At 39.2% G+C, this 22,002-nt stretch overlaps 1 protein-coding gene across 1 annotated transcript in view; it reads left to right on the forward strand.

Annotated features, from left to right (window-relative positions):
* ppil2 (peptidylprolyl isomerase (cyclophilin)-like 2) overlaps positions 1 to 17,736 on the forward strand; it is a 52,705-nt gene extending 34,969 nt beyond the window's left edge. The window contains exons 13-20 of the mRNA XM_062050616.1: positions 6,219 to 6,308; positions 6,431 to 6,464; positions 7,433 to 7,550; positions 10,401 to 10,457; positions 13,913 to 13,985; positions 14,314 to 14,376; positions 16,321 to 16,451; positions 17,607 to 17,736. Of these exons, the coding sequence (XP_061906600.1) occupies positions 6,219 to 6,308; positions 6,431 to 6,464; positions 7,433 to 7,550; positions 10,401 to 10,457; positions 13,913 to 13,985; positions 14,314 to 14,376; positions 16,321 to 16,451; positions 17,607 to 17,691 (651 nt within the window). The 3' untranslated portion in view covers positions 17,692 to 17,736. The remainder of the gene's footprint in view (positions 1 to 6,218; positions 6,309 to 6,430; positions 6,465 to 7,432; positions 7,551 to 10,400; positions 10,458 to 13,912; positions 13,986 to 14,313; positions 14,377 to 16,320; positions 16,452 to 17,606) is intronic.
* Positions 17,737 to 22,002: the final 4,266 nt, after the last annotated feature.

The following is a 22,002-nucleotide window of genomic DNA, read 5'->3' on the forward strand; positions in this document are numbered from 1 at the left end:
CGGACTGTCTGATTGTGGCGGTCCGCTCCTTGTATGATCAGTGTCAGAGCTTGGTCTGCATTGCCGGCAATAAGTCAGAGCCGTTTCCAGTGAGGATTGGACTCCGCCAAGGCTGCCCTTTGTCACTGATTCTGTTCATAACTTTTATGGACAGAATTTCTAGGCGCACTCAGGGCGTTGAGGGGATCCAGTTTGGTGGCAGCAAGATTAGGTCTCTGCTTTTTGCAGATGATGTGGTCCTGATGGCCTCATCTGGTCAGCTCTCACTAGATTGGTTCGCAGCCGAGTGTGAAGCGACTGGGATGAGAATCAGCACCTCCAAGTCAGAGTCCGTGGTTCTCGCCCGGAAAAGGGTGGAGTGCCATCTCTGGGTAGGGGAAGAAATCTTGCCCCATGTGGAAGAGTTCAAGTACCTCAGAGTCTTGTTCACAAGTGAGGGAAGAGTGGATCGTGAGATCAACAGGCGGATCGGTGCGGCGTCTTCAGTAATGCAGACGCTGTATCGATCTGTTGTGGTGAAGAAGGAGCTGAGCCGGAAGGCAAAGCTCTCAATTTACCGGTCGATCTACGTTCCCATCCTCACCTATGGTCATGAGCTTTGGGTTATGACCGAAAGGACAAGATCACGGGTACAAGCGGCCCAAATGAGTTTCCTCCGCCGGGTGGCGGGGCTCTCCCTTAGAGATAGGGTGAGAAGATCTGTCATCTGGGAGGAGCTCAAAGTAAAGTCACTACTCCTCCACATGGAGAGGAGCCAGATGAGGTGGTTCGGGCATCTGCTCAGGATGCCACCCGAATACCTCCAACCCGTACAGGACCACGGGGAAGACCCAGGACACGTTGGGAAGACTGTGTCTCCCGGCTGGCCTGGAAACGCCTCTGGATCCCCCGGAAGAAGCTGGGCCAAGTGGCTGGGGAGAGGGATGTCTGGGCTTCTCTGCTTAGGCTGCTGCCCCCGCGACCCGACCTCGTATAAGCGAAGGAAATTGGATGGATTGATGTTTTATAATAGTATTAATGTTTTAAAATAATATTAATGTTTAGTAATAATATTCATGTTTTATAATAATAATTGTAATAATGTTTAATAATATTTGTGTTTAATAATAATCAGATTTGATACTATTCATGTTTAATATTTGTGTTTGATAATAATCATATTTGATAATATTCATGTTTAATGTTTCTGATGTTCTTGTGATTGATCCTTCATTGTCTGATCATTTCTGTGTTTTCTTTAATATTTCTGTAATCCCGGACACACAAACAGAATCAAAGAATGTCAAAAAGCGGTACATAAATGAACATGCTAATGTCCTCTTTAAAAACGCCATCTCCTCACTACCACCTCTAAACCCATGTCATGCTGATGATCTTGTAAGCAACTTTAATTCCAAAATTGTGAATATCATAGATATCATTGCACCTGTTACAGTTAAAACGATTTCTGGCAAGCAAAAGGCACCCTGGAGAAAATCTGCTGCTGTAACAGCCCAGAGAAGAGAGTGCAGGAAGGCTGAACGAATCTGGCGGAATACAAAACTTCATATTCACCATGACATCTATAAAGAGAGCCTCCAGGCCTACAATTTAGTCTTAAAAAGTGCTAGAGAAACATTCTTCTCCAATATCATAAACAGCAACACAAATAAGGCCAAAACCCTATTCACAATCGTTGACAGACTGACTAAACCCCCAACACAAATACCAGCCGAACTCCATTCCACGCAGAAATGCAATGACTTTGCATTCTTTTATACTGATAAAATTGAAGGCATCAGACGCACCATCAATATCTCAAGTAAAAAAGTTGGATCACCACCCCATTTAGGCAAAAGTAACACAGCAATGATGGCAAGCTTTAATGCCATAGACTCTAAAACTCTAGTGGAAACGGTGACAGCTCTAAAGTCATCCACCTGCTGCCTTGATGTTTTACCTACCAACTTCTTTAAGAATGTTTTTGACTGCCTATCAACAGACATCTTGCAAATAGTTAATAATTCTATTAAATCGGGCAATTTCCCGAAGGCTTTCAAAACTGCAGTCATTAAACCTCTTCTAAAAAAGCAGAGCCTAGATGCCTCTGTTATCAACAACTACAGACCAATTTCAAATCTACCATTCATAAGTAAAATAATTGAGAAAGTTGTCCTCCAACAACTAAATCACTTCTTGGCTTCTACTGGCTGCCACAACAACTTCCAGTCAGGATTTCGACCTCTTCATAGCACAGAGACGGCCCTTCTTAAAGTTATAAATGACATCCGTCTAAACACAGACTCTGGCAAAACTTCAGTATTAATGCTTTTGGACCTCAGTGCTGCATTTGACACTGTCGACCACTCAATACTTTTGGACAGGTTGGAAAACTGGGTGGGGATCTCAGGCACAGTTTTAAGCTGGTTCAAGTCATATCTACAAGATAGGAACTATTTTGTTTCCATTGGTGACTTTGTATCAGAACCAACCAACGTAACGTGTGGAGTCCCCCAAGGTTCAATCTTGGGGCCGACTTTATTTAACATCTATATGCTCCCACTAGGACAAATCATGCAAAATAATAACATTGACCATCATTGCTATGCCGATGACACCCAAATCTATGTAGCGCTATCACCAAATGACTATCGCCCCATAGATCTTCTGTGCCAGTGCATTGAGCAAGTCAAACACTGGATGTGCCAAAATTTCCTACAACTAAATGAAGATAAAACTGAGATAATTGTTTTTGGTGCTAAAAAAGAAAGGTTTAAAGTCATCCAACACCTTCAATCACTGTCCCTGAAAACCTCAAATAAAGCCAGAAATCTTGGGGTTATTTTAGATTCTGATTTACATTTCGACAGTCACATCAAATCAGTAACAAAATCAGCCTACTATCACCTCAAAAATGTAAAAAGACTTAGAGGGCTCATGTCAGCTCAAGACTTAGAAAAACTTGTACATGCCTTTATTACCAGTAGGCTAGACTATTGTAATGGTCTCCTTGCAGGTCTTCCCAAAAAAACTGTCAGGCAGCTACAGCTTGTTCAGAACGCTGCTGCTAGAGTTCTAACAAAGACCAAAAAATGTGAGCACATTACACCAATTCTTAAATCCTTACATTGGCTCCCTGTACATCAGAGAATAGATTTCAAAATCCTCCTGCTCACATATAAATCACTACATGGTCTAGGGCCCAAGTATATCACTGATATGCTCCCACTATATACGCCCTCTAGATCACTAAGATCTTCTGAGACCAATCTGTTAGCGGTTCCAAGAGTAAACTCAAATCAAGGGAGATCATCATTCAGTCACTATGCAACACATAGCTGGAATAAACTTCCTGAAGATGTCAGACTCTCCCCAACTCTCACTACTTTTAAAACTAGACTGAAGACTTTTATGTTCACCTTAGCTTTCAGCTAAATCTTTTAATCTTTTAACTTTTAACGTCTGCACTGTTCTTATTTTTATTGTCTGCATTTTAATTTTGCTTTTATTTTCTTTCATTTCACTTTGTTGTCTGTGAAGCACTTTGAGTCTGCCTTGTGTATGAAAAGCGCTATACAAATAAAGTTGCCTTGCCTTGCCTTTAATATTTGTTTGATAATAATCATGTTTAACAATAATTATATTTGATAATATTCATGTTTGATAATAGTATTCATGTTTGATAATAATATACATGTTTAATAATAATCATGTTTGATAATATTATTCATGTTTGATAATCATGTTTAATAATATTCATGTTTAATAATAATAATAATCGTCTGCGTCCCTGACTACCATCAATGTCCCTGAAAAAAGCGTGTCCTGTGCTGTGTTGTTGTAATTGTTTTAATTGTGTGTTGTAGTAGTGTTTTAATTGTGTGTTGTAATTGTCTGTTGTAATTTTGTGTAGTAGTTGAGTTGTGTGTAGTAGTTGTCTGTTGTAGTTGTATGTTGTAATTGTGTGTAGTAACTGTGTATTGTAATTGTGTGTAGTAATTGCGTGTTGTAGTAGTGAAATAATTGTGTGTTGTAGTTGTGTAGAGTAGTTGTGTGTAGTAGTTGTCTGTTGTAATTTTGTGTAGTAGTTGTGCGTTGTAGTTGTGTGTTGCAGTTGTTGTCATTGTGTGTTGTAGTTGTGTTGCCATTATGTGTTGTAGTTGTGTTGAAATTGTTTGTTGTAATTGTCTATTATAGTTGTGTGTAGTAACTTTGTAGTAATTGTGTGTAGTAATTGCGTGTTGTAGTAGTAAAGTACAAACCCTGTTTCCATATGAGTTGGGAAATTGTGTTAGATGTAAATATAAACGGAATACAATGATTTGCTAATCATTTTCAACCCATATTCAGTTGAATATGCTACAAAGACAACATATTTGATGTTCAAACTGATAAACATTTTTTTTTTTGCAAATAATTATTAACTTTAGAATTTGATGCCAGCAACATGTGACAAAGAAGTTGGGAAAGGTGGCAATAAATACTGATAAAGTTGAGAAATGCTCATCAAACACTTATTTGGAACATCCCACAGGTGAACAGGCAAATTGGGAACAGGTGGGTGCCATGATTGGGTATAAAAGTAGATTCCATGAAATGCTCAGTCATTCACAAACAAGGATGGGGCGAGGGTCACCACTTTGTCAACAAATGCCTGAGCAAATTTTTGAACAGTTTAAGAAAAACCTCTGTCAACCAGCTATTGCAAGGAATTTAGGGATTTCACCATCTACGGTCCGTAATATCATCAAAGGGTTCAGAGAATCTGGAGAAATCACTGCATGTAAGCAGCTAAGCCCGTGACCTTCAATCCCTCAGGCTGTACTGCATCAACAAGTGACATCAGTGTGTAAAGGATATCACCACATGGGCTCAGGAACACTTCAGAAACACTGTCAGTAACTACAGTTGGTCACTACATCTGTAAGTGCAAGTTAAAACTCTCCTATGCAAGGCGAAAACCGTTTATCAACAACACCCAGAAACGCAGTCGGCTTCGCTGGGCCTGAGCTCATCTAAGATGGACTGATACAAAGTGGAAAAGTGTTCTGTGGTCTGACGAGTCCACATTTCAAATTGTTTTTGGAAACTGTGGCGGTCGTGTCCTCCTGACCAAAGAGGAAAATAACTATCCGGATTGTTATAGGCGCAAAGTTGAAAAGCCAGCATCTGTGATGGTATGGGGGTGTATTAGTGCCCAAGACATGGGTAACTTACACATCTGTGAAGGTGCCATTAATGCTGAAAGGTACATACAGGTTTTGGAGCAACATATGTTGTCATCCAAGCAACGTTACCATGGACGCCCCTGCTTATTTCAGCAAGACAATGCCAAGCCACGTGTTACATCAACGTGGCTTCATAGTAAAAGAGTGCGGGTACTAGACTGGCCTGCCTGTAGTCCAGACCTGTCTCCCATTGAAAATGTGTGGCGCATTATGAAGCCTAAAATACCACAACGGAGACCCCCGGACTGTTGAACAACTTAAGCTGTACATCAAGCAAGAATGGGAAAGAATTCCACCTGAGAAGCTTAAAAAATGTGTCTCCTCAGTTGCCAAACGTTTACTGAGTGTTGTTAAAAGGAAAGGCCATGTAACACAGTGGTGAACATGCCCTTTCCCAACTACTTTGGCACGTGTTGCAGCCATGAAATTCTAAGTTAATTATTATTTGCCCAAAAAAAATTAAGTTTGAGTTTGAACATCAAATATCTTGTCTTTGTAGTGTTTTCAATTGAATATGGGTTGAAAAGGATTTGCAAATCATTGTATTCCGTTTATATTTACATCTAACACAATTTCCCAACTCATATGGAAATAGGGTTTGTAATTGTGTGTTGTAGTTGTGTAGAGTACTTGTGTGTAGTAGTTGTCTGTTGTAATTTTGTGTAGTAGTTGTGTGTTGTAATTGTCTGTTGTAATTTTGTGAAGTAGTTGTGTGTTGTAATTGTATGTAGTAACTGTGTATTGTAATTGTGTTGTAATTGCGTGTTGTAGTTGTGAAGTAATTGTGTGTTGTAGTTGTGTGTGTAGTTGTCGTAATTGTGTGTAGTTGGTGTGTGTTGCAGTTGTGTTATCATTGTGTGTTGTAGTTGTGTTGAAATTGTGTGTTGTAGTTGTGTGTAGTAATTGTGTTGTAGTTGTGTGTTGTAGTTGTGTTGAAATAGTGTGTTGTCATTGTGTGTAGTAATTGTGTGTTGTAGTTGTGTGTAGTAATTGTGTGGGACTGCTCCTCAGGTTCCCAAGGCGGGGGAGAACTTCCTGGGTCTGTGTAAGAGGGGCTACTACGATGGCACACTCTTCCACAGATCCATCCGCAACTTCATGGTGAGAACACCTGTGATGGTGGTGGTGCCTCTAGAAGAACATCTGTGATTGTGGTGGTGCTTTTAGAAGAAGTGGTTCTTCACAGCATCCACACCTCTAACATCTGCTTTTGGCCCCTGCAGATACAAGGAGGGGACCCCACCGGCACCGGCACAGGTAATAGCAGAACCTCACCTAGTGGGCGGGGCTTCTTCAAAGGCAGTTAGCAGGAAGGGCATCACAAGGCATGTCTAACAGCTGGATGGAGGCGGGACTTCCACCCTCATTGCATTGTACTGAGCAGCCAGGACACAGGAGCTGCTCTAGGGTTACCATCACACTTCTGCCAAAGAAGAGTCTCTTCCATATTTATTTGTCAACACATTATAATGGGACTGTAGATGTACTGTAACTCTGCTTCCTGGTCTGCCAGAGCATGAGAAGACATTGCAAGTGTTGACTTTGTGCTTATATTCAGACCCCCATGTATTGATCGTCTGCTCTTCATTTGGTTTTTCATCAGACCTTTTTGGAACAGATAACAAACCAAAACCATGCGTCCATGAAAATGATTGCATGGCCAATTATGCAAACTTCTTTGATCCTACAGAGTGCTGATGAACATCTGCTGCACTCTCTAGTTGAGACAGATGATATCAGTCTGGTGACGTGTCTTGCTCAAGGGCAGCGACTAGGAAGACAGAGGGTGGAGTCAGACCTGGAACCCTCTTTCCTCTCTCTCTCCCATATGTCAGGAACATTCTAGGTGGACATCTAGCAGGTCTTTAAGACTGGTGAGGACCATCTGAGGTCTGGGACACACTTAGTGAGTTAGCCTCCCACGTGCAGGACATGTTGTCTCCTCACATTGATCAGGAACATTCTAGGTGGACATCTAGCAGGTCTTTATGGACTAGTGAGGACCATCTGAGGTCTGGGACACACTTAGTCTCCCACGTGCAGGACATGTTGTCTCCTCACATTGAACAAAAACATTCTAGATGGACATCTAGCAGGTCTTTATGGACTAGTGAGGACCATCTGAGGTCTGGGACATGGAGGAGAAATGTCAGTGCTCTTGAAGCACGCAGGAAGGAGTGCACACTGGAATCTAATGTTTGAACATGTGTGTGTGTCTGTTCCAGGGGGAGAATCTTTCTGGGGAAAACCTTTCCAGGACGAGTTTCGACCCAACCTGTCCCACACAGGTCGAGGGGTTCTCAGCATGGCCAACTCTGGTCCCAACACCAACAAGTCTCAGTTGTAAGAAAGAACTGCAGATTTATACTAAACTATTTGAAAATGTGTATCTTAATCTGTGTCTGTAATCAGATTTGTGTTTGTGTACTAGTATGTTTGTGTCTGTCTATCTCAATCTGTGTGTGTCTGTAATCAGATTTGTGTTTGTGTACTAATGTGTGTGTGTGTGTGTGTGTGTGTGTGTGTGTGTGTGTGTGTGTGTGTGTGTGTGTGTGTGTGTGTGTGTGTGTGTGTGTGTGTGTGTGTCTGTATCTCAACCTGTGTGTCTGTAATCAGATGTTTGTGTACTAATGTGTGTGTCTGTATCTCAACCTGTGTGTGTCTGTATTCTGATTTGTGTTTGTGTACTAATGTGTGTATCTCAATCTGTGTCTGTAATCAGATTTATGTGTTTGTGTACTGATGTATGTGTCTGTATCTCAATCTGTGTCTGTAATCAGATGTGTGTGTTTGTGTACTAATGTGTGTGTCTGTATCTCAATCTGTGTGTTTGTAATCCGATTCTAGTGTTTGTGTACTAATGTGTGTGTCTGTATCTCAATCTGTCTGTAATCTATTTGTAGTGTTTGTGTACTAATGTGTGTGTGTGTGTCTATTTCAATATGTGTGTCTATAATCCAATTCTAGTGTTTGTGTACTAATGTGTGTGTCTATCTCAATCTGTGTGTCTGTAATCCAATTCTAGGGTTTGTGTACTAATGTCTGTATCTCAATTTGTGTGTCTGTATTCAGATGTATGTGTTTGTGTACTAATGTGTGTGTGTCTGCATCTCAGTCTGTGTGTCTTTAATCAGATTTATGTGTTGGTGTACTAATACGTGTGTGTCTGTATCACAATCTGTGTCTGTAATCAGATGTATGTTTGTCTACAAATGTGTGTGTCTGTATCTCAATCTGTTTGTCTGTACTCTGATTTATGTGTTTGTGTACTAATATGTGTGTGTCTGTATCTCAATCTGTGTGTCTATAGTCAGATTTATGTGTTTGTGTACTATGTCTGTGTCTGTATCTCAATCTGTGTCTGTAATCAGATGAATGTGTTTGTGTACTAATGTGTGTGTCTGTATCTCAATCTGTCTGTAATCAATTTGTAGTGTTTGTGTACTAATGTGTGTGTGTGTGTCTATTTCAATATGTGTGTCTATAATCCAATTCTAGTGTTTGTGTACTAATGTGTGTGTCTATCTCAATCTGTGTGTGTCTGTATAGTTGGTAGAGTGGCCATGCCAGCAATCGGAGGGTTGCTGGTTACTGGGGTTCAATCCCCACTTTCTACCATCCTAGTCACGTCCGTTGTGTCCTTGGGCAAGACACTTCACCCTTGCTCCTGATGGGTGCTGGTAGCGCCTTGCATGGCAGCTCCCTCCATCAGTGTGTGAATGGGTGAATGTGGAAATACTGTCAAAGCGCTTTGAGTACCTTGAAGGTTGAAAAGCGCTATACAAGTATAACCCATTTATCATTTATCATTTAATCCAATTTTAGTGTTTATGTACTAATGTGTGTGTCTGTATCTCAATCTGTGTTTTTGTAACCCAATTGTGTGTTTTTGTACTAATGTGTGTGTGTGTGTGTGTGTGTGTGTGTGTGTCTGTATCTCAATCTGTGTGTGTCTGTAATCCAATTCTAGTGTTTGTATACTAATGTGTGTCTGTACCTAAAACTGTGTGTGTATCTTAATCTCTCTGTGTGTGTAATAATTGTGTGTTTTATTTAGTGTGTCGGTATTTTGATATGTCTGTCTGTGTGTGTGTGTGTGTGTGTGTGTGTGTGTGTGTGTGTGTGTGTGTGTGTGTGTGTGTGTGTGTGTGTGTGTAAAAAGTCATGTGTTGTAGTCACCAGTCATGTATTGTAGTCACCACATCAGACTGTCAGCAACGCACACTTTAAAAACTATCTTGTTGACAGATAACTTCTTAGAAAAATACCAAAGTACTTCAATAAATGACTTGTACTTGCAGCAAGTCATTGTTGTTGTTTCAACAGACAGACACAAAAATGTTACACTGCAGAAACCTCGCAAAACGACAGAATACACACTCACATTTTTTTACACACACACAGGTGGAAATATTGGCACATTTATTTTCACACACACAAATTGTAATACGGACACACAAATCTGATCACACACTCACAGTTTGAGATACAGACACAGATTAGTACACAAACACTTGAATTGGAGTACACACACAAATTAGTACACAAACACATATATCAGATTACACAAACACAGATTGAGATACAGACACATACATTAGTACACAAACAGATTACAGATTACACAAACAGAAATTGAGATACACACACACAAATTAGTGCACTAACACATTTTTAGATTACACAAACACCGATTGAGATTCGGACACACGTATTACTACACAAACACGTAAATCAGAGTACAGACACACAGATTGAGATACAGACACACACGTTAGTACACAAACACATATATCAGATTACACAAACACCGATTGAGATGCGGACACACGCATTAGTACACAAACACGTAAATCAGAGTACAGACACACAGATTGAGATACAGACACACACATTAGTACACAAACACTACAATTGGGTTACAGACACAGATTGAGATACAGAAACACACAGTAGTATACAAACACATTATTCAGAGTACAGATTTACAGATTGAGAAACAGACACACACATTAGTACACAAACACACATTAGTACACAAACACACATTAGTACACAAACACATAACTCAGAGTACAGATACACAGATTAAGATATTTTGCTCCAATAATACTTACATAAATGTACTTGTTTGTATTTGCATTGACTTGTAGAACAACATGATGACTGACAGACATCTTGTGTTTCTGCCAGCTTCATCACATTCCGCTCATGCGCCTACCTGGACAGGAAGCACACCGTGTTTGGAAGGTGAGTCAAAGTCGCGTGCTAGCTAGCTAGCGACCAAGTCTTTTCCTAGTGGGAGGCCCCAAAGGAGCAGCTGGTGAAAGGGTTAGCAGGTTTCAGCTCCAACTGAGCGTAACGTCTTCAAACGCTCTGCACCTGGGAAACCTTGAATAAATAATTAGATATGTGTAAGTGTGTTTTAAATATGGTGTAAATACGGTGTAGATATGTGTAAATATGTTGTAAATACGGTATAGATATGTGTAAATATGTTGTAAATACGGTGTAGATATGTTGTAAATACGGTGTAGATGTGTGTAAATATGTTGTAAATACGGTGTAGATATTTGTAAATACGGTGTACATATGTGTAAATATGTTGTAAATACGGTGTAGATATGTATAAATATGTTGTAAATACGGTGTAGGTATGTATAAATATGTTGTAAATACGGTGTAGATATGTGTAAATATGCTGTAAATACGGTGTAGATATGTGTAAATACGGTGTAGATATGTTGTAAATACGGTGTAGATGTGTGTAAATATGTTGTAAATACGGTGTAGATATTTGTAAATACGGTGTACATATGTGTAATATGTTGTAAATACGGTGTAGATATGTATAAATATGTTGTAAATACGGTGTAGGTATGTATAAATATGTTCTAAATACGGTGTAGATATGTGTAAATATGTTGTAAATACAGTGTAGATATGTGTAAATATGTTGTAAATACACTGTAGATATGTGTAAATATGTTGTAAATACGGTGTAGATATGTGTAAAAACGGTGTAAATATGTTGTAAATACGGTGTAGATATGTGTAAATATGTTGTAAATACGGTGTAGATATGTGTAAATATATTGTAAATATGGGGTAGATATGTGTAAATATGTTGTAAATACGGTGTAGATACTGTATGTGTAAATACGGTGTAGATATTAGGGCTGCTAATCTTTGGGTGTCCCACGATTCGATTCAGTATCGATTCTTGGGGTCACGATTTGATTCAAAATCTATTTTTTTTTCGAGTCAACGCGATTCTCGATTCAAAAACGATATTTTCCCGATTCAAAACGATTATCTATTCATTCAATACATAGGATTTCAGCAGGATCTACCCCAGTCTGCTGACATGAAGCAGAGTAGTACATTTTTGTAAAAAGCTTTTATAATTGTAAAGGACAATGTTTTATCAACTGATTGCAATAATGTAAATTTGTTTTAACTATTAAATGAACCAAAAATATGACTTATTTTATCTTTGTGAAAATATTGGACACAGTGTGTTGTCAAGCTTATGAGATGCGATGCAAGTGTAAGCCACTGTGACACTATTGTTCTTTTTTTTAATTTTTTTTTATAAATGTCTAATGATAATGTCAATGAGGGATTTTTAATCACTGCTATGTTGAAATTGTAACTAATATTGATACTGTTGTTGATAATATTCATTTTTGTTTCACTACTTTTGGATTGTTCTGTGTCGTGTTTGTGTCTCCTCTCAATTGCTCTGTTTATTGCAGTTCTGAGTGTTGCTGGGTTTGGTTTTGGAATTGGATTGTGTTGTTATGGTATTGCTGTGTATTGTTTTGTTGGATTGATTAATTTAAAAAAAAAACAAAAAAAAAAGATTTTTTTAAGAATGAGAATCGATTCTGAATCGCACTACGTGAGAATCGCGATTCAAATTCGAATCGATTTTTTCCCACACCCCTAGTAGATGTGTAAATACGGTGTAAATATGTTGTAAATACACTATATTGCCAAAAGTATGGTGTCCAGCCATCCAAATGATGAGAATCACTAATCACAGGTGTATCAAATCAAGCACTTAGGCATGGAGACTGTTTCTACAAACATTTGTGAAAAAATGGGCCGCACTCAGTGATTTCCAGCGTGGAATTGTCATAGGATGCCACCTGTGCAACAAATCCAGTCATGAAATGTCCTTACTCCTAAATATTCCAAAGTCAACTTTTATCATAAGAAAAGTGAAGAGTTTGGGAACAACAGCAAGTCAGCCACCAAGTGGTAGGCCACGTAAACTGACAGAGAGGTCAACATAGTGCAAAGACTTTCTGCACAGTCAGTTGCTACAGAGCTTCAAACTTCATGTCACCTTCCAATTAGCCCACGTACAGTACGCAGAGAGCTTCATGGAATGGGTTTCCATGGCAGAGCAGCTGCATCTAAGCCAGGGGTGTTCAAAGTGCGGCCCGGGGGCCATTTGCGGCCCACAGCTAATTGTTTAGCGGCCCGCCACACATTCTGGAAATTCTATTGCAAAAATTAAAAAAAAACATTAAAAAAAGTGGAATGAGGTGAAATCTAATGAGGAAAAGTTGCAATGTTGACACATTGCTGCCATGTAGACTGTTTGTTTTTCTTTTGTCTTTCTTTATTTTGCTTTTATTGCCATTGCTCAAAAAAAAAAAGGTTTAAACATTTTTTTGACCTATTCAAGGCTCCAATTACTTCAAATATTTCACTTTAAAATGTTTAATGTGGAAAATATTACATATATTGTGTGGTTGCCATATAAAAACGTTTTATTTGACAAAAGAGCATAAAACAAAACAAACAAAATAATAGTTCAAACGTAAAATCGACAGATATATCAGAAGTTGATCTCGTAACTTAAGTGTTGAAAGTAAAACAAATAATAAAAATGTATCACTTTATGAGTGGGGGACCTTTTGGATCCCAAAGATATTTATTGGGATTTTTTTTTTTTTTTTTAACTGTGATTACTCAGAAATAAAAATACATTTAAATCAATGGTGTCCTGCATTATTGATCTTTTTAAGGCTCTAATTACTTCAGATCAAACATTGCTTTCTGAATGTTTTGGGCAATGGGGGAAATACTGCATATTTCAGTTTTACTATAAAAAAAACAAAGTTTTCTTCGACTGAATAGGCATAAAACCTTTTTTTTTTTTTTTTTTTACTTTATATCAACCTGAAGTTGATATAGAGATTTACTGTAAGCATTACATAAAAAATAAAAATAATAATTTGACTTATATTTAACATGGTAATGACAGAGACCCTTTATGGTCCCCGGGAGCCCTAAAGGTAAAAAAAAAAAAAATCCATATATTTTCTTATGGTTTGAAAATGAAAAATATCAAAACGGCCCCCACATGTTTAAATTTTTCTGTGTGCGGCCCTCAGTGGAAAAAGTTTGGACACCCTGATCTAAGCCATACATCACCAAGTCCAATGCAAAGTGTGGGATGCAGTGGTGTAAAGCACGTCGCCACTGGACTCTAGAGCAGTGGAGACACCTTCTCTTATGTTATAAATCTGTGTAAATATGTTGTAAATATGTGTACAAATGTAAATGTGTAAAAATTTTGTAAATGAGTGTAAATATGTGTAAAATGTTGTAAATCGAGTGTAAATATGTTTTAAATGAGTGTAAATATGTGAAAAATGTTGTAAATGAATGTGTGTTTTGGTTGACAGAGTGGTGGGGGGCTTTGAAGCACTGACAGCCATGGAGAACGTGGAGAGCGACACTAAAACAGACAAACCAAAGGTAACTTTGATCATCTTTGCTGTCACCAAGTCAAGCTGCCAGCAGTCCGATGTTAGTCAGGGTTTCTACTTTCCTTTCCTTTGGTGCTCTACCACTTTTTGCCAGTATGTGAATAGTAGATATCATTCATACAACCACTTTTTAAACTTCTACCTTGTATTTTCATGTGGAAAACACCCTTATTTTGAAAGAGTGGAGTTGTGTCATGGTGGTTTACATGAAACCCTACTAGTCCCAACAACCTAAACCTGCACCTTTGATTTATTTTGCTGGAGTGGAGGTGTGTCATGGTCTAACAACCTAAACCTGCACCTTTGTCGTCCAACAGTCCGAGATCAAGATCATCAGTGCCAGCGTCTTTGTGGACCCCTACGAAGAGGCTGACGCCCAGGTGGGTGGTCATGACTTGTGTCAACTTTGGCAATGGAACATGGCTTGTTGTGTCAACTTTGGCAATGGAACATGACTTGTTGTGACAATGGAACACGACTAGTTGTGCCAACTTTGGCAATGGAACATGACTTGTTGTGCCAACTTTGGCAATGGAACATGACTTGTCAACTTTGGCAATGGAATATGACTTGTGTCAATGGAACATGACTTGTGTCAACTTTGGCAATGGAATATGACTTGTTGTGTCAATTGAACATGACTTGTGTTAACTTTGGCAATGGAACATGACTTGTTGTGTCAATGGAACATGACTTGTGTCAATTTTGGCAATGGAACATGACTTGTTGTGTCAATGGAACATGACGTGTGTCAACTTTGGCAATGGAACATGACTTGTTGTGTCAATGGAACATGACGTGTGTCAACTTTGGCAATGGAAAATGACTTGTTGTGTCAACTTTGGCAATGGCACATGACTTGTGACAATGGAACATGACTTGTTGTGTCAATGGAAGATAACTTGTTGTGTCAATGGAAGATAACTTGTTGTGTCAATGGAATATGACTTGTTGTGTCAATGGAAGATGACTTGTGTCAATGGAAGATGACTTCTTGTGGCAATGGAACATGACTTGTGTCAATGGAAGATGACTTGTTGTGGCAATGGAACATGACTTGTGTCAACTTTGGCAATGGAAGATGACTTCTGTCAATGGAACATGACTTGTTGTGTCAATGGAACATGACTTGTGTCAATGGAACATGACTTGTTGTGTCAATGGAAGATGACTTGTTGTGTCAATGGAACATGACTTGTAGTGTCAATGGAACATGACTTGTGTCAATTTTGGCAATGGAACATGACTTGTTGTGTCAATGGAACATGACGTGTGTCAACTTTGGCAATGGAAAATGACTTGTGTCAACTTTGGCAATGGCACATGACTTGTGACAATGGAACATGACTTGTGTCAACTTTGGCAATGGAACATGACTTGTGTCAACTTTGGCAATGGAACATGACTGTGTCAACTTTGGCAATGCAACATGACTTGTGTCAATGGAACATGACTTGTTGTGTCAATGGAAGATAACTTGTGTCAATGGAAGATGACTTGTTGTGGCAATGGAAGATTACTTGTTGTGTCAATGAAAGATGACTTGTTGTGGCAATGGAACATGACTTGTGTCAACGGAACATGACTTGTGTCAACTTTGGCAATGGAAGATGACTTCTGTCAATGGAACATGACTTGTTGTGTCAATGGAACATGACTTGTTGTGTCAATGGAACATGACTTGTTGTGTCAATGGAACATGACTTGTTGTGTCAATGGAACATGACTTGTTGTGTCAATGGAACATGACTTGTGTCAACTTTGGCAATGGAACATGACTTGTTTTGTCAATGGAACATGACTTGTTGTGTCAATGGAACACGACTTGTTGTGTCAATGGAACACGACTTGTTGTGTCAATGGAACACGACTTGTTGTGTCAATGGAACACGACTTGTTGTGTCAATGGAACACGACTTGTTGTGTAATGGAACACGACTTGTTGTGTCAATGGAACACGACTTGTTGTGTCAATGGAACACGACTTGTTGTGTCAATGGAACACGACTTGTTGTGTCAATGGAACACGACTTGTTGTGTCAATGGAACACGACTTGTTGTGTAAATGGAACACGACTTGTTGTGTCAATGGAACATGACTTGTTGTGTCAATGGAACATGACTTGTGTCAACTTTGGCAATAGAACATGACTTGTGTCAATGGAACATGACTTGTTGTGTCAATGGAAGATGACTTGTTGTGTCAATGGAACATGACTTGTTGTGTCAATGGAAGATGACCTGTTGTGTCAATGGAACATGACTTGTTGTGTCAATGGAACATGACTTGTTGTGTCAATGGAACATGACTTGTTGTGTGTCAGATTGCTGCTGAGCGGGTGAAGGAGCGTCAGAAAGAGGATGAGGAGAAGCAGCAGGTCTCCTTGAAGAAGACCAAGGAGGCACCAAAGACCTTCAAGCAAGGAGTTGGCAAATACATTAACCCCACTGCAGCGTAAGTTTCTCAACTTATTGCAGTTACTTTAAAGTTACTCAACTTATTACAGTTACTTTAAAGTTACTCAACTTATTGCACTTACTTTAAAGTTACTCAACTTATTGCACTTACTTTAAAGTTACTCAACTTATTGCACTTACTTTAAAGTTACTCAACTTATTGCACTTTAAAGTTACTCAACTTATTGCACTTACTCTAAAGTTACTCAACTTATTGCACTTACTTTAAAGTTACTCAACTTATTGCACTTACTTTAAAGTTACTCAACTTATTGCACTTACTTTAAAGTTACTCAACTTATTGCAGTTACTTTAAAGTTACTCAACTTATTGCACTTACTTTAAAGTTACTCAACTTATTGCAGTTACTTTAAAGTTACTCAACTTATTGCAGTTACTTTAAAGTTAATCAACTTATTGCACTTACTCTAAAGTTACTCAACTTATTGCACTTACTCTAAAGTTACTCAACTTATTGCACTTACTCTAAAGTTACTCAACTTATTGCACTTACTTTAAAGTTACTCAACTTATTGCAGTTACTTTAAAGTTACTCAATTGCACTTACTCTAAAGTTACTCAACTTATTGCACTTACTTTAAAGTTACTCAAATTATTGCAGTTGCTTTGAAGTTACTCAACTTATTGCACTTACTTTAAAGTTACTCAACTTATTGCAGTTACTTACTGAAGTTACTTAACTAACTCAACTTTCCCAAATCATTGAAATTACTCAACTTAAATTTACAGAAGTTATTAGAATTACTCAAGTTACAGATGAAGTTACTGAGGAACTTATTGAAGTTATCGATGTTATGAAAGATATCGATATTATTGAAGATAGTGAAGTTGTGTGTTTGCGTTGGTTTGAGTCAGGAAGTGACTTGGAACATTTTCACCAAGAAGAATAAGAATAAAATGTGTGGGTGTGTCTTGTAGAGTCAGGAAGTGACTTAGAAAGATGTTCACCTAGAAGAAGAAGAATACAATGTGTGGGTGTGTCTTGTAGAGTCAGGAAGTGACTTAGAACATGTTCACCAAGAAGAAGAAGAAGAATAAAATGTGTGGGTGTGTCTTGTAGAGTCAGGAAGTGACTTAGAACATGTTCACCAAGAAGAAGAAGAAGAATAAAATGTGTGGGTGTGTCTTGCAGGAAAGGTGAGGCTGCAGAAGAAGAGAGTGGACCTTCCAAGAAGACCAAAGGCAAGAGCAGCTTGGGAGACTTCAGCTCCTGGTAGAAACAACCATCTTCACTTTTTATCAATAAATATACCTTTCTTTTAGCTCCGCCTTCACTCCTCCTTCACTTCCAAAACATCTTTATAGTACACTACACATATACAGGAAGTGTACATTCTGTTGCCATGACAGCATGTCTGAAGGTAGGGATGTGTCTCCATCCACAGTGTGGAGCCGCTCCCATAAGGTCATGAAAATAATCACCTACACTGCAGAAGATAAACTACATTTGTCAGTATTAGAAGTAGTATTATCAGTGGAGGACCAGGTTAAACAAGCCAGGAGCAGACGTGCTAATAGTTAGAAGAAATGTGATTGGTAAAGTTTAAGACGTGTCGATGGAATTATGTTACAACAGGAAGTAAGCAGTTATTAACAGGAAATGAGCATGTATATTAATACTTATAATAATATACAGTAACAGTTGGTGTGTCAGTACATCACATGTAAGATGGTACCAAGGGTAGTAACAGGAAGTAAGCAGGTATTAACAGGAAGTAAGCAGTTATTAACAGGAAGTAATAATTAGCAACCAGTAACAATCTTTGTTGATATTTTGTAAGCATTAAAAGCAATCACCATGAATAAAGTATACATGTACACTTAGTTGTATTTGACACTTTACTGTACACTTAGTTGTATTTGACACTTCAATGTACACTTGGTTCAGGGGTCGGTAACCTTTACCATTTAAAGAGCCATTTTGACTTAAAGAAAACAATGGGAGCCACAAAACTCTTGAAAATTTAAAATGAAATAACACTGCATACAAAGCTTTTTTTGCTTTGTGCTATGTTTTAACCAGGGGTCTCAGACACACGCCCCAGCCCACACCTTAATATGAAAATTTAATGTTAGTGCGGCCCGCGAGTTTTAAACGAATGGCGCTTGATAGCGCCATACTTGCCAACCTTCCTCATACTTGCCAACCCTCCCAATTTTTCCGGGAGACTCTCGAATTTCTGGGTGTTAGTGTTGTGTCGTTCGCGAACGATTCGTTCGAACGAACGAATCTTTTGAGTGAATGTACTGAACCGAATCACTTCATGAACTGATTCGTTCCTTTCTCAGTTCAGTTGAGCTCCGCCGCGACCATGCCGCTATGAGTGGAACTGGCGCATTCTGTGACTCACTGAACCCTCGATGTCGGCGAATGACGCAGCCAATGAGAGGGCGGGGGGAGGGACTGAGCGAACGATTCGTTCACCGCGGATTAACGACATGAATCACTCAGTGAACGACAACGCTCTCGCTCTCTGCTCGCCCCAATGCCGCGAGTGATTCTCCTCCCGTCGCGGGGATATGTTTCATGCCATTGGTATCCGTTCTCCATTCATTCTCCAAGCTAACGGCTAATGTTGACTCAAGCCACATGAAGACAAACACACACACGCGCCCCGTCCCCATTATCTCAACACATAAAGTTATGAGAGTAGAGGAGACAGAAAGAAACTCAGTGCAGGCAGGGCAAGGCTGAGCAGCAGCGACGCGAGGGGGAGGGGCGGGGGGTAAAGTGTAGGGCAGGCTGTGCTGACTGTGGCGCTGTGTCAGTCACTGATTCTAGTGATTCAGTACAGTCTAAAGAACTGCCGATCCCATCACAACTGGGCGTGATAACCCTGATTTTAACGCCCTCTACAGACAGCTCAAACAGCGTACCTGCTCGGCCACATGTTGAATGCAGCTTCTACTAGTGTTGTGTCGTTCGCGAACGATTCGTTCGAAAGAACGAATCTTTTGAGTGAACGTACTGAACCGAATCACTTCATGAACTGATTCGTTCCTTTCTCAGTTCAGTTGAGCTCCGCCGCGACCATGCCGCTATGAGTGGAACTGGCGCATTCTGTGACTCACTGAACCCTCGACGTCGGCGAACGACGCAGCCAATGAGAGGGCGGGGGTAGGGACTGAGCGAACGATTCGTTCACCGCGGATTAACAACATGAATCACGGGGATATGTTTCATGCCATTGGCATCCGTTCTCCATTCATTCTCCAAGCTAACGGCTAATGTTGACTCAAGCTACATGAAAACAAACACACACACGCGCCCCGTCCCCATTCTCAGCACATAAAGTTATGAGAGTAGAGGAGACAGAAAGAAACTCAGTGCAGGCTGAGCAGCAGCGACGCGAGGGGGAGGGGCGGGGGGTAAAGTGTAGGGCAGGCTGTTTTGAGAAGATTTAAAATAGAAATAATAACTAATCTATGTACACATACATAGGCTATTATTTACACAGTTATTGTAACAAAAATACATTTCTCCTTGGGGATCAATTCTGATTCATATTATTATTATTATTATTATTATTATCCCTTCTACTGCAACTGTTGTTGATTTTTATATTATTTAAGCTATTTATTTTATTTTTTATTGCATATTTAAGTTGATATTTCCATTTTTATATTTTTAAATGTAAGCTACAGAAATTTTAGTTTTAATGTTGGCATTTCTGGCACTTGGTTTAATATTTGTTTTGTTTTATTTAAGGTAGCCTATTTATTTTCTTTTTGTTTGCACATTTAAGTTGATATTTTCTTTGTTATATTTTTAAACGTAGGCTACAGAACATTTAGTTTTTATGTTGGCATTTCTGGCTCTTAATTTATTTGTTTTATTTTGAAGGTATTTATTTTCTTTTTGTTTGCATATTTAAGTTTACATTTTCTTTGCTACAGAACATTTAGTTTTTATGTTGGCATTTGTTAAGGGTTTCTTAATTTAATATTTGTTTTTGCACTAAACAAACGAGACCTATTTATTTAACTGTTGATTGCAAGCATTTCAGTAGGCTATTACTATTTTTTTTATTTCCCACTTTTATTTATTTCTTATTTTCATTTCAGTGCAATAAAACATATTTAACAACCAAGACATTTAGTCACACTTTGTTTATTGGACAGGCCGGAAACGCACACACACACGTTCGCGAACTGACACACACCGAGATCTGGCGCTGGGGAAGCTGTTACTGACTGACTCATGATTCGCCGAACTGCACACAGAACTGCTGCTGCAGAAGTGATTCGGTTCACGTACTGAACTGTGCTGACTGTGGCGCTGTGTCAGTCACTGATTCTAGTGATTCAGTACAGTCAAAAGAACTGCCGATCCCATAAAGTTATGAGACTAGAGGAGACAGAAAGAAACTCAGTGCAGGCTGAGCAGCAGCGACGCAAGGGGGAGGGGCGGGGGGTAAAGTGTAGGGCAGGCTGTTTTGAGACGATTTAAAGGCCTACTGAAATAATTTTTTTTTATTTAAACGGGGATAGCAGATCTATTCTATGTGTCATACTTGATCATTTCGCGATATTGCCATATTTTTGCTGAAAGGATTTAGTATAGAACAACGACGATAAAGATTGCAACTTTTGGTATCTGATAAAAAAAAAGGCTTGCCCCTACCGGAAGTAGCATGACGTAGTCAGTTGAACATATACGCAAAGTTCCCTATTGTTTACAATGATGGCCGCATGAAGTGAGAGAGATTCGGACCGAGAAAGCGACAATTTCCCCATTAATTTGAGCGAGGATGAAAGATTTGTGGATGAGTAAAGTGCAAGTGAAGGACTAGTGGGGAGTTGAAGCTATTCAGATAGGGAAGATGCTGTGAGAGCCGGGGGTGACCTGATATTCAGCTGGGAATGACTACAACAGTAAATAAACACAAGACATATATATACTCTATTAGCCACAACACAACCAGGCTTATATTTAATATGCCACAAATTAATCCTGCATAAAAACACCTGCGTGTTTGTTACGCTAGCTCCTAGCTCCTCTGCTAGCTCTTAGCTCCATAGAACACGCCAATACAATTCAAACACCTGATCAACACACACAATCACTCAGCCCAAAAGACCGTTCACCTAACCCAAGGTTCATAAAGCTTATATATCTTTAAAAAGTTACGTACGTGACGCGCACATACGGTCAAGCTATCAAATGTTTAGCAGCCAAGGCTGCATACTCACGGTACCTGATATTCAGCTGGGAATGACTACAACAGTAAATAAACACAAGACATATATATACTCTATTAGCCACAACACAACCAGGCTTATATTTAATATGCCACAAATTAATCCTGCATAAAAACACCTGCGTGTTTGTTACGCTAGCTCCTAGCTCCTCTGCTAGCTCCTAGCTCCTCTGCTAGCTCCTAGCTCCATAGAACACGCCAATACAATTCAAACACCTGATCAACACACACAATCACTCAGCCCAAAAGACCGTTCACCTAACCCAAGGTTCATAAAGCTTATATATTTAAAAAAAAGTTACGTACATACGCAAAAAAAAGTTGCGC

The sequence above is a fragment of the Entelurus aequoreus genome, linkage group LG06 (assembly GCF_033978785.1).
Source record: "Entelurus aequoreus isolate RoL-2023_Sb linkage group LG06, RoL_Eaeq_v1.1, whole genome shotgun sequence".
In the NCBI taxonomy this organism is placed as follows: domain Eukaryota; kingdom Metazoa; phylum Chordata; class Actinopteri; order Syngnathiformes; family Syngnathidae; genus Entelurus; species Entelurus aequoreus.